Here is an 18,666-nt window from a genome sequence, read left to right on the forward strand (position 1 = left end):
CTATGTCAAACAATGATCGATTTGAAACAAAAGGATAAACTATTCTTATTTATATTATATATATATATATATATATATATATATATATATATATATATATATATATATTTCATTAATTGACGTAATTGCACGTAATATAACACTGAAAGTGCTTTATCAAATGTCAATATATATCTCGATTGTCCCTGAATGAGAGCGACTTATAACTTTTAATTCCATAATTCAAAAGTTCTCCACTAGTGAACAGCTTCCGTTTAAACTAATGTATAATGCATACTTCCCTTCATGTTTGTGGCGGCAGCACCCCACAAAAAGAAACGTGGTACTATTCACTATTTTAATTTCTTGCAAAACTATGTACTGTAAGTCAAAATCCCTTCAACTACTTTTTATTATCACGTTTCCTCAGATCCGAAAAGTAATCCAAGATAAATAAATAAATAAATAAATAAATAAATAAATAAAAAAACACAATACAAAATCTGGGTCAGTTTTTAACCACTTCTTTCCCTTGCTTGCATTTACAAATACAATTGTGTTAGTTTCCTTAAGTCTTCTTCTGAGAGAAAATCTTGCAGGCGTCACTCGAATTTTACCGGTGAAGCTTCAATGCGGCTGATAAAAGACCAACAGTCACGCTAGTGGAATAAACTGCTGTGTATTTCGCAGGTGAACATATAAATTGTTAACTATTTTAATATTTGTTATTGTTGTTATTGCGTCTGATCTTGAAGATACTTGCTTTGCACGAAAAGCTTAACTTTCTTCTGAAATGCAACGGAAGCTTGCACAGCCCTGATCTGAACGTATTTAAATAATCCATCGGTTTCGGACGCCTTTCTTCAGAGATGCCTTTCTTTAACTCCTGGCTCTCTTACATTTCTGATGCTGTTCCACCTTCCCAGCGAATCTTTGGCTCGTTGAATGTGAAAGTCAGACTCGTTTTGTAGAGTGATATTGACCAATAGGATTCTGTGCCATCCTCATTTTACACGGTAATAGTCTATAGCTCTTATTGAGACAGACTGTATGTCTTAAAACCATGTATGCATTTATAGAAACCTCTCTGACAAATTCTATATGCGTTTCTCCTTTACGGTAGGGGTCTCGTTGACAGTTATTATTATTATTATTATTATTATTATTATTATTATTATTATTAGTAGTAGTAGTAGTAGTAGTAGTAGTAGTAGTAGCATAAATATAAAACAATTGCAGGATAATTATGAGCAATTTGTGATGATTAGATGCATTGCCAGATTAACCATTGGAAAATATAACTAATTTTCTGTTTAGGGAATGGAAGACCTGTGCAATGTTTCAGATAACAAAAATACACTGTGCTGCATTTAGAAGGGTTCTGTACTACTGTCATGTATATAGCTACATCCATTTACCAGCATCATTACTAGACTGAACGGACAAAAACTTTGAAATATGAGCAAGGCAGGGATCACAAGTCACGTCACTCAGTCAACCTAATATGCATCTGTAATTCCTACCATAATAGGTTAAAGAAGGCAATTGTGTCCCAGGCCATTTCATCTCGATAGAGTCTTCAAGGTCAAAGCATGTCATTGGCTGTAAAGCATCCCAGTCCTTATTGACACAACTGGTTGGTTAATGATGATTAAAAAAAAGCTGTTGAAGAGCTGGGGACTATTTCACTCCTCACTCTTCAGATAAAATGACCTAGGGTTTGCAAGACTGCTGTGTCCAGTTTTCTTTGACCTTATATTGTACTTCTAAAATGAAAACACCCGTTTCTTTCAAAACTGCACACATGAAGTCTATATGGAAGTGCACAACAGGTGAGATTTATGGAAGTATTTCACTGTCTATAAAAGTACAGTGAAGAGCGATCTGCAACCCAGCAGGTTTACAAGTTTTATTTGATGTTATTTAAGCAATGCTCAATAATGGTTGAGAGCTTGAATTCCAATAATAGTAACATCTCATTACATGAACATGCTTCAGCAAGTAGACCTGTATTACTGATTACATTACTTAGATAAATCATAAGAATAACAATAGAGCAGTATGGCTTGGTATAAACCAGTAATACTGTCATTTGAAGGTCCTTTTTCAATTGGAGGGTACAGCATTGAAAGGCACACATGTGCAGGACAATGTGATGATGAAAATACTTTGTGAGATGCAGACTTTGTCATATGATTGGAAGTCCATGGAGACAATGTTGTATATAGTCACAAGAAAGAAGGCAAGATGTATTTCCCTGCCACATTTATTTCAAAGCTCTTAAGCTCCACCCCCTCAAACCTGCTTGTCTCTATCACAATAACATTTTAATTCTAACTGCTATACATATAGTGGCTTTTAAAAAATATCCATTAGCCAAGACATAAAGTGTTCAAGGGAAACCCAGTTTTGCTTGGGTTTTGCTTGGGATACACCTCACTCTGTTTAGCAGGCTGTAAATGTCTGTATAAAGTTAAGATTAGCTTCAGCCACAGTATGTAAAAGAAGTTGGCTCAACACCATCTCCATGTTGGTCTGCATGTATGAGGGTCCCTCTAAAAATATGAGATAATATCTTGGGGCTCAACGAGTGGGTTTTCTTAACTCATTGAAAACAACACCACCAAAAAAATAATAACCTATGTGAATCAGAAATACTTAAGAGCTAAACCCATATGTTCTTTACTTTTTTGGAATGGTTATTTCGTCTGAGAGAGTTAATTTTTTTTCCCAATACATGTAGCTGTGTTCTCAGTGGGGGTCCAGGAAGACCAGCCTACACCAGTTCATGCTGTTCAGTTATTGGTTAATGTTATGTAAAAATACTAGGGCTTGGAGTGTAGCTTTGGGTGTATTTGGTAGGTGGATGTCAAAAAGGGCACTGGAAAGTTAGATTAATGTGGGTGTAGAATCGTTAACTTCTATTTCCAACTGTTAGACTATTGCGGCCCAGTTTTCTGTTGAAGAGACCATTCATGCTCTTCAAATATAAATCTGTAATATTGTGAGAACAGTCATGATTCAGAGTGTACCTAAATGTTACCCTTTGACCCTTAATTAACAATGCTTTGTAGAGTACCGGTAAACAATTTATTTCAACTATTTCTGCTAAAGAAAAAAAAGCTGTTAAAAAAAAACAGAGAAAATTCAGAAGTTTAATTTATTCCTAGTTGTTGCATAGTGTTTTATAACATTTTTTTTTCTCTTGACCCATTAGCATTTATGTTGGTGTTGTAGATAACTATGTTATTCTGAGTTTATTTTTACTTTGCCTCATGGACATTTTCATTTATCTTCCCACAACAAAATAGGACTGAGGGGTAATACAGTTTTGGGGACCATTAAATCTGTCTTCTATCTGTTTCATTCTTTGAAGTGCTAGTTGGGTCTTAATTTGGTGTTGTTTTGCCATATAATTGACATTAATGACAACTTAACCTTATTCATTTCATATTCACATGCTATTCACACACTGGTACTAATCTCTTTCACTCTACAATAAAAGGTTGCTCCAAAACTATTGTTTAAAGTGTGTCTATCAGAGAGAAACATGTTTGTGGCAAATCAAAAAGCAGATGTCTACTGATGAGGGATATTTGTATATTATTAGCTCAAATCATATAGTGTTTAGAGCATTACGGTTTCTATTTTACTTGACTTGCACAAGCTACATTGTTTTTTTTGTTTGTTTGTTTTTTTAAACACACAATGATTTTTATAGATATTTATCAGATTTAGTAAAAATGGCGAAGCTGAATGAAGCAGGAGAATGATCCAGTGAAGGTGCCTAATTTTTTATTTTTTTTACATTTTTACACTTAAGCAATGGACGTTATAGAGATATGGATTTAAAAAACCCTTTAGAAAAAAAAAATATATATGTATATATATAAATTGGGGGGAGAAAAAACTTTAAAAGCACTCCAAAGAGCAGGAGATTGATGTTGGATGGATGAGTAATATGATTATGTGATGCGTATGCATGGGTGAGTCCAATAGGATCCCAGGGTCTGTTCTTTTTCTCCATGATTGTTGTAGCTGTATTTATCTTTGTCTGCCTGCCTGGTTGTCTGGGAGAATTTCAACAATGAAAGGATTCATGGAAACAAAAGATGGTTATAAACTAATAGAATACAAAGAAATGTGTCAGACAGAGTGAGGATACCACCACAAAAGGGGGATTTATAGTTCTATAGGAACTATAGGAACTCTGTAATATATTTAGAATGCTGTAATGATAATAATAATAAACTTTATAGTTTTGTGTTATGGATTTTAAATTGATTTTCTAACTTTAGCAATTTATCCATACATTTAACTCCAAGCTTTTACTTCTTTATACAGTAGTTTGTTTTAAAAGTGATTCATTATAATGAGAAACAAACCCCTGCTTGCAATACAAGACGTTGTAAGTATTTCAAAACCAGGGAGACTGGGGACAGAATTAATAGTGGTACAGTGGGCTAATTCACAAGCTTTCTTAATGCCTTTAACTATGGGGTCTAACTTCGCAACTAACTCAAGTAATAAGTGAGTCTGGGTGTCATACCTAAGTCCCCATTAATCCTTAGTCCACACCACAAAGATATATCACAGTCTGGTAGAGTATAGCCAGAGGTCTGGCTTGAGATGTGTTCAGGGTTAAATAGAAGTGAGAGTTCTGGGCAGGAGGTGTGCTCACAGGGGAGAATGTGTCAGTTTTACAAGAGTACTTCATTACACTGAATAAAAATAAAAATAAATATTTAATTAAAAATAAATAAATAATGCAATGAGAAGTCACTATGGGTACTACTTCTGTTATACCAAGACATGCTTCAGGATATGAAAAAAAAAATTAGTGTTTGTGACAGGCTGGTGAGTGGATAGAGACCCAGAGACAGACTGCAGTTAAAAAAAAATAATACTTTTATTACAAATAAACACAAAATAAAAGGGCACAAGGGCCAAAATAAAGGGATTTAAACACAAATAGAAAGACATAAAACAAGACTTACAAAAATAAAGGTTTCCAGGCTGGGCAATGCCTTCACTGGATGAGAGCACAACACAAAGGACAAGCAAAACAAAAAACAAAAACAAAAAAAAAACAAACACAAACACAAACACAAACACAAACACAAACACAAACACAAACACAAACACCAGCGTGCCTCCTCAGCTCCCTCCTCTCCCTAATGGGAAGCTGAGGCCTCCTTTTATGTCAAGTGGCTGGGTGCTGATTAATCGTTAATTATGCTAATCAACCCCAGCCACCTGAACACAATAAACCCAGGCAGGTAGGTGAATTTAACCCCATCCCTGCCAATTTATAAAGGGCAGAGCTCTGCTCTGCCACAGTGTTATTGAATTTAAACAAGATTAACATTTAATAAGATGATCACAGCTCCAATGAATGCCTATGTCAAAACATTAATCTGTTAAACAGTAACTTCGTTGTGCTGTGCTTTCTTTTCTCACTTTAGCTCCTTTGAGAAACTTCAGCATGGTTATTAAACAGATGTTCTTAAGTTTAGTTGTACGCTATTATTACAACAATACCTATCATTGTGCAGAACTGTTGACTGCTGACCAGAGTTCAGCTGGCAGTATTTTCTTAAAGGGCACATAGCTAGCAAAATAATTCCAGAAAATCTTACCTAATATGAATTATAGCCAATTTGAAGGACTCGCATAAATGTTACTTTATTATTATTTTTTGTGTACCAAATGTTGAATAAAAAATTGTCCAATGGTCTTGTACATGTTGTAGTTCTGCACTGAAAACACATGAGGAATAGAAAAATCAGCCATCAGTTACTAAAAAGAAATTGACATCCAGCATTGAATTTAGAATTGCATTTTAACCCAATCTATTACAGATAGAAACGCACATATATCTGCATACTCTGACATTTTCATTAACTTAATCATTACAAATTGGATAAGCCGTTCTCCAGATAGATGGAAAAAGTGAAGTATAACTGCCTCCACTATATTCCCTTCATAGGTGAACCTCCACAATAAACACTGCATGCTACATTAAGAAAGAGATGGAAGGAGCAATTTATCAAGAAAGGAAAAGTTGAGCAAGGGGAATAGGAAGAAGCTTTACCTGCAATCTGTTACACAGGCCCCTAAGAAAAATGTGAACAATTAAGAAAACACACAAAGACTATCAAACAACCACGAAAAAAGAACTGGGGAAAACAACTCTTTACATTGTAGGACTATATAAAATACCTACATTAGAAAAATATAGGTCACTCTGAAGAAGTTTTTTACTGGTCGCTGAAGGACAAGTTCCAGCTCTGCAGGTGTTTGCTTGAGCTCATGGGGAACCTGGCCAGTAGGGTGCGCTATAGCAGGGTGAGGTCTCAGGTGATTCAGTCAGAGCCACTGCGGCGCTCCCTGTGGAATATCTAATGAATGTTGTGAACTCTGCACAGCCAGAATGCAAACCTGCATTTCCCTGACTAACTCACTGTGCACACCATCCTGTCGGGCCTTTACCAGGTTAACCACTGAGGAAACTGGGGAAACTAAATTATTATTATTATTATTATTATTATTATTATTATTATTATTATTATTATTATTATTATTAAGAAGTGGAGCAATCATTTACTGGTTTCTTACTGGATAACCTGTCAGTATAATATTCATATGGGATTTTAAATTGACCGTGAGCAAGCATAACCAGCTCTTTAACTATATCACGAGAACCAGCATGCCTAGTTGCAACCAGCAAATTACCAGCCTTGACTGGGATAAACCAATGCTGACCATCTCAGAATTTCAAACAGCTCAAGCAGAGTTATATTTGAACTAAACTTCCTGGAAGACTTTGAATAATATAAAATTGAGACCCATTTGAAGGAAAGACAAAAACATCCACCACCTGTTTATTAAGAGAACCTCATTGATCCCCCTTCACATTAACGATGGTTTCCAATGACAGCTTTGTAATTTACTAGGCCTCAGAAACACTGTAGTTCTTTCACAGCTGGATTTTTTTAATTAACATTTTTTAGATAAAAGCTTGAAGCTTTGCAAAAGTCCAAATGTTTGGCTCTAATTGTATAAATCCATCTTATATCAAAGCAGCTTAATGGGTTTCATTCTTTTTGGTAGAATTAGATTTCCACACAGGTAGCCAGGGGTCAAAATAATTAAGCTTCTGTTGATATCAGAACCTATGAATAATGCTTTGTGCTATACAAAATATTTTTTATTACCAGAACTACTGTGCAGATGAAGTATTTAGAATTTCATATTCAATTATTTTTCATTTTTTTAGAATTAGGGTTTTCCGCTCCTAAATATATTAAGCAAACATTTTATAAACTGCATTAGTTCTGCCTTAAAAAAAATTTAAAAATCGATATATATATATATTGTAACACAGCAGAGAGGGGGTTTAAATCCTCCCTGCATAAAAAACATATTTGTATTGTTTAATTGTTTTATTATTAATTATGGTTATCATTGTAAATGAGAGCCAGGTGCAAGGTATTTAAAGAGAGCAGCCAGTGTCTTCGGGGCTGCTGTGTGAAGAGCCCGATAGTGTCTCATCGTCCTGAAAGATGCCGTGTGAAACCTTGTTCCTGATTGTGTTACTTAATGCTCAAAAAGAGCTAGGTGTTTATTTTCATTACATTTTAGAATCCAATTGATTGTCTCAGGGGAGGGTTTCATTTCATATGCAGCTATTCATTTCTTATGAACAATTTATTGATATGAGCTAAATTAAGCGTCTCAAACTCCAGCCTCTAGTGTCCCAAACAATACATTATTTAAATGAATTAAGAGTTTGTATTCTTTGTGACACGTGAGACTTTAGTTATTAACTTGTTTTTCTTTTACATTTTCTCCTTTCCCAGTTAAGACCTGAATGTAAATAAAATACATTAAATATATTGAAAGCAAAGTCTCTTATTGTTTACTATTTCTGGTTTTGTCTTGTTCTTTAATGAATGTCTTATTGTGTCTTTAACGAATATTTCACCCGTACCACCCAAACTAAACTACCCCAATAGAGACTTCAGAGGAGACTTCACAGATGGCCCTTTTCTCATGGAGCAGCTTGTCCCGGACCAATTCTCCTAAACCAGTATAATCAGCAAACCAATAGCTCTAACCAGCATACACCAGTAATGGTTATGAAGACATTTCCCTCATGGATTATAAAAATAGTAACAAATAATAACAAGAACAATTGTATTATTATTATTAAAATGACAACCAGTAATAAAGATTGCATTATTCAGCTGCGATATTGTAAGGAGAAAATTTAGTTTTATTATGCTGTCAACATGTTTTAACATAAGTTTGGCAATCTTTTTGAAGATTCCTATCACTATGCTGTACAAAACTACTGACTGAAATACACAGACAACTTTTAATAGATAAGTGCAAAAGGTACAAGATTACAACTTGCAATGTTTTTTTTTTTTTTTTTTTTTTCGTTAAACCAGTATGACACTGTATAATATCTAATGGGATTTGATGTGATTTGATTTTGGGGCGCTTGGGGTGACTTGACAGCTCAGAGCTACAGGCTCAGGGGAGGGATTGGTCTATTTCCTTTTGACCTCGCAGTGACCTCAGTCTTTCCACTCAGAGCCAGTGAAGCAACAAGCTGCGATCGAGTGGAACAGGCATAACGGGATAAACCAAGCGCCCAGCCATCGTCATTCACAAACCATTTCAATTAAACATACGCGCTGTATTCCGGTGAGTAATGTAAAACATACCTATGTCATGAGCTGAAACCATAGGGGGTTTGCGTTTGGAAGACTGGAGGATAGTGTTGAATTGGACGCAAGGTGCAGTACTGTAGCTACTGATGCAATAAACTACTAGTTTGACAAGTCGTTTACTGTAGAAACTGGTTTAACGTTTGCGAGAGGTCTGTCTTTAACGTGGCAATGTTAGAACTTTTGTCGGCTGAAGAGTGTGGCGTTTTTTTTTTTTTTTTTTTTTTTTTTTAATTAATTAAATCTGTTTTAAAAGTGATTCTGAAGAACACAAAATAAAAGCCGATTCTTTTGTGTGATGCTTTGGCGCTCTGGGAATGAGAAGTGTATTTTCTTGTACACAATGGTGGAGCGGCAGTTCATTCCAGAGAACACTGCCTCAGCAAGTGGAAAATAATTAATGCAGCTGTGTTGTTGTTGCAGGAAAATAAACTTCTTGCATATTCCTCGTCAGGGATTATTGTTTGCAGAGTTAGTTAGCGTAGGCTATACTGTAAATGCGAGCGCGTATTTTAGTGATACCAACAGATTGCATTAAATAAATAGAAAGCTGGCTACACTGCATCCAATAGGATAAAAAACAAAACACTAACAGACCGTCTAAACAGAGTGAATAGTACAGTGCTGCTTCCTGTGCAGGACCTGGGAACAGTAAAAGTGAAATTATCAGGAATGTTGTATTCTGTGGCAAATTGCGTGTTTATGTTATGTAATGTTTACACAAGAGTTGCAAAAGTTTAGCTGTGCATTATCAAACGTGTTTTTATTTGTTTGTAATTTTACCCCAAAATGTTTTTTTTTTTTTTTTTTTTTTTTTTTTTTTTTTTTTGCATTGCCAAAGACTGATATCCCGTTGCAGAAACCTATTCACTGGGTTAAGAACAAATATCCCACCTAGACACTGCACCGATTGTAAATACAATCTTGGAGGGCCATGCCATCTTTGCACTTGATGATTAAAATGCTTTGCATGAAAATGAGAAGCTGACTATTCAGGAAACCACAATAGTGAGCAAGGTCCACCACCAGCACCGCAGCTAGCACAGATTTAACATTTTGGTCAGCTTGAATTTGTTTTTAGAGTATAGTTTTTGCTAAGAGAAGAAGCTAAGCTGTGTCTCTACTAATCAAGTTCATAGCAAAACCAAACGATGTTCATCAGTTAAGTATAAACATAGGCATTGTAGTGCATCCCCTGTTATTGTTGAAATATTTACCGTGTTGAAACTGACAGTACCACTACAATTTAAAAAGCAGTGGGTCGATCTTTAGTGTGGTTAATAAATAAATAAATAAAAACCCTGTAATTGCTTTAATTATTGCTGCACCTGGTGATAATTATAGAAATCACTCAATAACTGAATTGTTTAAAAGGGCCTTCCACGTGAAACTGTTGTGCTAGAAGTTGGTATTGACCACATGCGTTGACTTATCAGAATCCAGCTGAAGTCATGGTGACCCACTTATTTTGCTTTGTGATCGGGCTATATGATTAACATGCTTGCTTTTCTCGTTATAGACTCGTTATCTGACTGTTGTGCTGCAGGTATGTGTCTCTTAGTTACTCATGGCGGTGAGCAAGAACTCATTATAGGGGCTGTAAATACATTTACACAATAACTGAATGCGCGATGGGGTTACCAAGATAGAAAAAAAGAGGAGCAACATTGTGGTATTGTGGAAAACGGGCTACACAAGACTGCCTCGTTAAGTGCTGTATAAGCATTTTTATTAGTGCTGGGACAATTTTTTTTTTTTCATGTTCAAATATTCTTTCCAAATTTTGTATTAATATTCTGGTATTTTGAGTTAGATGAAAAAGTACAGACCTAATTCATACCAAATTACATTAAAAAGAATAACAGGAGTTCCCTGTTAAAGAAGGAAGCGAAACAGTATCCTTTTGATAAATTGAACAAATACATTTCAAGCAGTGTTCGAATATATTTCAATATTTGCCCCAGCAGTACTGTACATAGGACCATGTTGCCTCAGTTCCATGAAACTTTGTCACTCTACTGAAAAAAAACAGACACCAAGTGTCTTTTACTGTAAAATCAAACGTTAGGACCCATATGTACTGTGCTGTTATTTTGTTCTGAATTGACATTGTTAAAATAAAGGATTGCCTTTTGAAAATGTCAAAGAACTACAGTTTTAAACAGAATCAGACATAGATCTACTTGGAACAATGTGGATGTCTGCGTTCTGAGACAATCAGCTGTTCAGGTCATCACCGCTGTGCCTCGGTTACAAAGTAGCACATGATTAAAAAAAAAAAAAAAAAAAAAGAAAAAAAGCATGTCTACATGAACTTGTCATGGAGCCTTATTCAGAAAAAAAATGGAGATGAAGATAAGAGCTGTCTCTATCAAAAATCATTTATTTTGTACAGTAATTCTGTGTTTGATACTTTTAATGGGGATACAAGTGAGAACAATAGCCCAGTTTCATATCAGTGTAAGTGTTAATTGTGTAATAGAAACACACGTCACTACAGTAATAGGAGGATTAAGTCCAGCCACGTTTTAAATTAATTAGATTTTGACCCACTTTTGTACCACAAAGGAACATTATAAAATGTATCAAACTAAATATATCTTGATGTTTAAAGACTTTTTAAAGTAATTGAAAATTACTGAAGAAATGGGTCTGTTTTTTTTTTCTTCTTAGGAGAAAACATGTCACAATTGTATAAAGGTGACCAAGATGACTGGGTGGCTGTCTGCTTGAAGTACCTTCTCTTTATATTCAACTTCCTCTTCTGGGTAGGTTTTGATTATTCTTTTTCTAAAACATGTATTTATTGATTAAATGAAGTGCTTATGAATTCAATAAAGAAAGGTGAATGAACTATGGCCCTGCTATTGCACCTCACAAATTACCTAGGTGTTTTGTTATGTGGACACATTTCCACTGGGGACTAATCTGAGACCACCAAATACTGGCCTCCTGAGGTCTAAGGGACTGTAAAGTCTACTGAATTAAGTCACTGCACTGCCTATTTTAATTGTAACAATGAAAACTGTAAATTAAGGCAGTATGTCTAGTTCCCTACTGTACTTTCTAAAGAGCTTCCTTTTCTAAAACATGTGCAGTGGGCTCATTTGCTTTATTGAGAATTGTGTGCTCGGGTATCATCCTCTGTAATAATACTAAAATACATTTAGGCTGAAAGTCTTTCTCAATGTCTTAAATGTATTTCTGTATTGCTAAATATTCTACCAATGAGTGGTGTATGGTTATGAATGATGGACATAATTGGTAAAACGGGCCTTCCAGCCATGCATCAGGCAGGCTAATGTGATGATCACCAATTTCAGCACCCAGCTGCTGTAAATGGAAACCTAACATATACACTGTGTATGTAGTATCTAACTATCGTTCTTCACTCAGCACACATTTGCTTTTACAATACATTAGACTAAATAGTGTATATACTTCCTATCGGGTTTCACCTTGGCAACAACATAATTGTTAAACCTAAATGCTACTCACTCATCATTAATTATATTTGTTCTATCCTGTACTTTATTATAATTGTGAGGATGATGCATTTTTTGTTAAATTACGGTTCCTAGCAACCAGTTCATTTTATAGTGCAATTATTAGACAAGTTTGTGTGTTTGTTAGCATTCTCTTTGAAAAAACAGGGACCCTTATGCAATGATTGTCTTGTCTGCCGCTCTCTACAAGGTAAACTCGATAACTGCCTTGATTTTACACTAGTCTTCTCAAAAACATGCAAACTAAAACACAGCGAAAGAAAACAAAACAAAATACGAATCCCACTGTAACCCTGTGCAGGGCCTCAGCCCTGCCTCAACCGTGCCACTCACATCATCTGAGAATCTGTCAACATGAGATTTTTTTGTTCTTGAGAAGGCCCAAGACGATGGCAACATTGATCAAAGACAAACAGGCGAGTGTGAAAGAGAATACGTCCATAGATCCTAAGTGTTATTACTGGTGCTGGATTATAAATGAAAATCATCATCCGCTTTGGGATTACAATGAATTGTATGCTTGGTTTCAGATCTTACTTTACTCTTCACAGTTGGTGATCTATTACTTTTCATGTTGTTCCATGGACAGAAATAGGGATATGTAGTACAGTACAGTATCTAGTATGACTGTTTAGTATTACTAAAATGTAGGTGGGCTACAGAGTGTAAAGTCATTATTTAAGCCCTGCTTCCGATACTTGCTAGATAACAGCTTTTGGCTCTTATGTGATATGTCACTGCAGTTACAGCTATTTTAGCGTGATCAACTTTTGTTTGATTCAGTCCTTTGTGAAACCAGCAATGAATACTGCATCTTGTTACTGCTAACAACATTTGTCTTTAGATGCTGTATGTGTTTAAAATGTATTGCATATACTGTAGTCATGTTGATATTACTTGCAAAATCAGACAAAGTTTAACCAATGCTTAGCCTAGTTGGACTGGAAGTATGAAAATAATGCAGAACTATGTGGGAAATATTTAGTGAATGAAGCGCAAGTCATTCAGAAAGTCAAGCTAATCATGCCAGTTTTTCACTTCCAAAGGCCTGGGTTTGAATCTGGCTTAAGTTATAAGTGACTCAATTTAGGACATCCTCAGTCGTCACCCCTCCTCATCAGTGGGGACAACTGACTCGAGGGGTTACGACTGGGGATGTCCTAAAATGGACACAGTATTGGTGGCCTTAGTCTTTTCCCCAGTTGACATTAGTCCACATCACAAAATCAACAGACAATTAAGCAGGCTCAGGACTGAATGGCAGGTGCTGAGATCAAGACTTACTCTCTCAAATGCTGTTAATAAATGGCTAGCAGTGGGGTTTTTTTTTGTTTCTTTTTCTCAGTAATACCCTGTATAGTTCAATACGCTCACTGTTTAAATATGTAGTGTCATGATTATTGGTGCGTAATCATTGCTTGCCAAAAGAAATGTATCATTAAAAACAATAACCTCCTCAACATTACCCATAAGGACCAATTAAGAAAAGAAAGCTGGTGCTTCGGACTGTGTGACAGGCTGTTTTTCTGCTGCATTGCTGCTTATCCATCGTGCTTGATTAATAATACCTTTTTGACTCTTGAGTCTCTCTTTTTGTATTACTGAACATGGAGTTCTGTTAATGTCTGCATTTAAAATGTCCTCTGGGTCACTTTTAATTATCTGAACAGTGGCAGAGCTAAATACGGATGCACTTTCTATATTAACCCTGACGATCTCCTTGATTTGTTGATCCCCACCACATTAACATTATTATATGTAATGACAATACAGCAAACAGAGATTCAAGTTTGAGTGGGTTCTTGGGAGTCAATAGTAGGGTTCTTGATAGGTTAGATTGTGAAGAAATTATTCAGTACCCTGAGCCACCAGCTCTCTGTGTATGCTGTGATTGTTTCTTTGTTTTTTATTAATAAAAAAACAATACAGTACAGTTGACTCGGTGCTGCTTTATTGGGAAACCTCAGGAGTAAGCTGGTGTCCCAATTAAACGACAGGCATTTGAGACGACCTTAGTCACAGTTTTGTTTGTTTTGTTTTGTTTTTTTTAATATTCCTAAGCAAAACAAATTGCGTTTTTTGTTTATTTCCACATGAAATAAAAAAGACAGAAATCGCATATTATCACAAGGTGAGACAGCTGCAATGTTGACACGCCCACTTTCTTTGGAACCACAGGGGACTCCATCTCCTTCAGGGGTTCAGCGTGGTTTACACATGTCGCAGTGTAATCACGTACTTCCTGCACTGCATTGGGCGAGCCTGTCTTACACTGAAAAGCAATCTCTGTTCATCATTTGAAAATACTGTATCCCAAATAAATGAAGCGATGTCCCAGTTAAACGACATAAATAGCATTAGGAAGAACCGTCTCCCAGGGTTGTATCCCGTTTAAGCAGACATCCTGATTATCAGGATCCCGATTAGGCGGCCTCGACTGTACTGTATACTATGGTGTCCGAGTAACAAGGTATATCCACAATGTTCTTATATTGATTGATTGTTACTGTACCTCTCTCTGAACCATCTTGTAGTGTAGGGGTTTCTTGGCTCAAGGCTCCCTATGATTCCCACACAATGGGGATGGAGTGCCTTACACCTAGCTATGATAATGGTGATTCCCATCTTCCTTTGGGGGGTTTTGCTGTAAAGGGGTTTTCAACTTTGAAGGTTAGTAGCACTCAGACAGAAATCCAAGCAGATCCTACACTTCGGGTAATCAAGGCCATCTTCCTTTGTAATGCAAGCCAACCCACACTGAATAGTTGGATTTTCATAACTTCAGCGGGAGAGGTTGTTCACCTGTAGAAGTACCACTGCTTTCATTCTGTTTAGTGTAATTTCTCGGATGTTTGATAAGCGCTTGTAGGTCATTTGAGAGAGGACTTTTAGAATGTGCAACAGCCCCCCTGAAACCATTTTGCAGCCCCCCAGGGGTCCCTGGACCCCAGTTTGGTAACCTCTGTTATAGTGGACCTTACTTAGTGGTCTTGCTTTTGCTGCAGAGTATCTCAGTTAGTGTGATTTTGAAAAGAGCTGTCATTTTCCTATGGATGCATTCCAAGCTTTAGAACTCTCACTGCAAAGGTGACTTCGTTGATGCAGCCTAATATTGTCCTGTACAAAAAAATCCAGAGAAACATTTTCTGTTCGTAGCCTTAATATCCTCCGGCATTAATTAACTATCAGGAATGCCCACTCCATAGTATATTCATGCCTAATTGATGTGTACTTTAGGTATGGGGTTAAAAAAAATAAACAAAATGATACAGCAATGTCATATGCCAGCATAGTTTAGTTAAATACTGTATATCCATATGCCACAGCTATGGAAACCAAGCCTATTCAAAATATGCACAGCTCCTGTGGACAGAAGTGGCAGACAACAGCAATTTGTCTAGTTTTACACAGTATGACCTAAAAATGTGTGATAAATTACACTGCTTTGAAGATTAATGGGTACAGTAACACAATATGGTGCATATTTCACGAGTGTATTGTCAAACTTTATAGATTACTTTTTTTGGGGGGGGGCCCTAGTTACAAAGTTTTTTTTAAAGAAGGGTTTTCAAAATCACATCATCAATAGCAAACTTGCCAAAAATGTGTTTATTTTAGCCTGTGCTTAGCTAGCAGTAGAGAGATAGAGCTTTGTTGAGTTGTTTCTGTAATCTAGAAGTGCCCTGGTATTGTAGCTGAGAACACTGTGTAGCTGATGGTACAGTATATAGTGGCGGCTAATCAGTGTATAGCATGATAAACAACAAAGTCATACAGATTCAAGATGGCTGTGGCTAATGTTTTTTTTAAATTAAAAAACCTGAACTTTAGTTTAATTAAGATATTTAATATCTTCTTGTTGAATACCAGTATGGAAATATCAGGGAGGGTTTTTTTAAGTGTACACATGTTCTCCTACTGTATAAACACTGATAATAACTGATGTATTTGACAAGTATGTTTTAACAGCCTGTAAGGTTTAAACAGGTCAGATGTAAACTGGGAACCCCTCCTGTGTTTTTCAGGTTGGCGGCGCTGCTGTCATGGCTGTGGGGATATGGACACTGATTGACAAAAATGACTATGTGAGTCTGTTGGCATCCAGCACATTCGCTGTTTCAGCCTACATTCTCATCTTTGCTGGAGGTCTGGTAATGATAACAGGCTTCCTGGGCTGCTGTGCTGTCATCAGAGAACAGAGAAGCTGTCTTTCAGCGGTAAGTGCCTTTCACTCAGACCCAGACCCAGGCATTGGGTTACATTAATGTGGCGTCCTGACAGGATTGCTAAGGTGTTCAGAAGCTGAACTGTCTCATTGCAACTGCTCAAGCACTGACTGTTCAGTTGCTTTAATAGCCCTCTCAACAGGGATATAGTGAAAAAAAATAGGGATCAATAAAATGCTGAACTAAAGTCACCAGAGAAGACAAAAGCCATTTGACACACTATTAAAGAAGTGCAGGTGAGGTTGGAGACACTGCAATCAGCTGTCTAATACAACTGGTCATGCTGGTCATAAATGTGCTTAGGATCTTTCTCATTTAGTTCTACTCCTGATTTTTTTTGTCTTTGGCTTACAAACTCACATTTTCTAACCAGGGAATTTTTCCCCTTAAAAAAACAAAAACAAAAAAATGTGTTCCTCTCAACTACAATCCAAGGGAACAAACCCTTCTTAGAGGCTCTAGGGTAAAGTAATTTTATGTCAAGTCAGTACACTTCCAAAACCTGGGAGTGGCTTTTGTGGTGTTGAAGATGATTAAAAAAATGTCTTTCATATGAGTATTTAAAGTGATGGATTCCCTTTACGTAATTTCTGAAGCATCTTGTGTGGTTAATAAAGCATATTTGTCATAGCATCTGTTCAGAATTGGGCATAATGTAAGTCTAATGAACAAACAGCATAAAAACACTGGTTTTGATCTAAATTGCCATTAGAAAGTGACTTTGTCTGTGCTCTAACAGGGGGATCAAGACAGAAAGTCATTTCAGGCTCTGTCTAGTAAAGTAAGATACATATTACCACCAGCTGCAGGAGGCAAGGACGCCTGCCTTACAAGCTAAAAATAACTCACTCAGGTCCTAACATATCTTCCATCACAGCATTTCACAAGAGGCATTCTCAGCAACCAGTGAAAGCATCATTCTACTGTTAACTCATTGAGCATGGATACTGCTACCGATTTTTCTCTGATTTCCCAGAAGGTTCTGCTGATCTTTTAACCCTCTGTTTTAGACATCAGTAACCTGGGAGTTGTAGAAATGGTCAGTGGTCTTGCATTATAGCCGGTGAACATGCAAGACCAAAAACCTGATTTTTTTTTTCTCCATGAATTGAGGGTTTAAAATTGTGACTCCCTGATGAAGCAGGATCAATGGGGCTGAGATAGAAGGATTAGCATTCCAGGCTATGTTCTCAGTATACTTCAATGCTGTCTAACGCAGACAACAGACCATGTGATCTGAAGCTTTGAATAGGAGAGCAATATTTTGTGTATATCAGACCACACACATAACTATTAAATATTAAATTGTGCTGGATTTGGAAATACTACAAAAAAACTTGAATGAAATAACAAACGTCTTAACGGCAGTTCAACTAGAATTGAATACAATGAAAAAGACTTCTGGTCGAAATGTTTGTCATTGAATTAAAGTTTTTTTTAGTATTTCTACATAGGACCACAACACAAGTAAATATTAACAAGGTTGAATTTTTGTAGGATCTAATTAAAACAAAAATTGTTCAGCAGGGATGGAAATAAGACTTGCATTGCACAGCAAATTGATCAATTCCAGGTTTTGCTGTGAGATTAAAGCTGAATAAAGCTGAATCCAATCTCATACAGTGCTAAGGTGCTTTCACGGCTCTCTTGTTGTTTCTGACTGTCTGTACGTGTTGTACGTGATTGTGCTGTTATCTTTGTTTGCTTCGCGTGTGTGCCAGGGTTTACTATCATCTCTATTACTGTACATGCTTTCTCAGGTGGCGTTTTCGTTTTTCTTATTACATTTGGAAAAGAACATCCCGCTTTCTGGAGCAGTGCAATATAAACGCTGAAGTCAAATGTAGAAGATTTCCAAGATGAATAGCCTGAGCAGCTTTATAGCCAAGGGCGATTTTTTTTTTTTTTTTTTTTTTTTCATCTGCCATTTCATGGCACCATTTGTTTTCATGATTGTGACATCTTACCTTATGTTATGGTTTTCCATACCCATAAACTTCTATGCTCACACAGTCCCTGTAACTGTATACATTTAGTAGGTGTGTTAAAATAGTAGAGGCTATGTGTGTTATTTCAGTTTTTACACAGTTTTTGTTTTGCATACAGTGCTGAAAGCATTTGGCCTGCTGATTTTATACCCAAAAAATCATTGAATTTACATTCAGTTGAAACATTTATTTAAGTAATGTCTGTTGTGTAGTACCTCACCAGCTTTAA

At 36.3% G+C, this 18,666-nt stretch overlaps 1 protein-coding gene across 5 annotated transcripts in view; it reads left to right on the top strand.

The window, feature by feature from the left end:
* Positions 1–8,564: 8,564 nt before the first annotated feature.
* The window catches only part of LOC121318084 (tetraspanin-11-like), a 43,433-nt gene continuing 33,331 nt past the window's right edge, over positions 8,565–18,666 (top strand). For 4 of the 5 annotated variants that reach the window (XM_041254346.1, XM_041254349.1, XM_041254350.1 and 1 more), the window contains exons 1-3: positions 8,565–8,694; positions 11,391–11,485; positions 16,249–16,440. In XM_041254346.1, the coding sequence (XP_041110280.1) occupies positions 11,399–11,485; positions 16,249–16,440 (279 nt within the window). In that variant the 5' untranslated portion in view covers positions 8,565–8,694; positions 11,391–11,398. Of the gene's footprint in view, positions 8,695–10,236; positions 10,264–11,390; positions 11,486–16,248; positions 16,441–18,666 lie in introns of all 5 variants that reach the window. The other variant, XM_041254347.1, reaches the window with a different exon arrangement.

This window comes from Polyodon spathula, chromosome 7 (genome assembly GCF_017654505.1).
Source record: "Polyodon spathula isolate WHYD16114869_AA chromosome 7, ASM1765450v1, whole genome shotgun sequence".
NCBI classification, from domain to species: Eukaryota; Metazoa; Chordata; class Actinopteri; order Acipenseriformes; family Polyodontidae; genus Polyodon; species Polyodon spathula.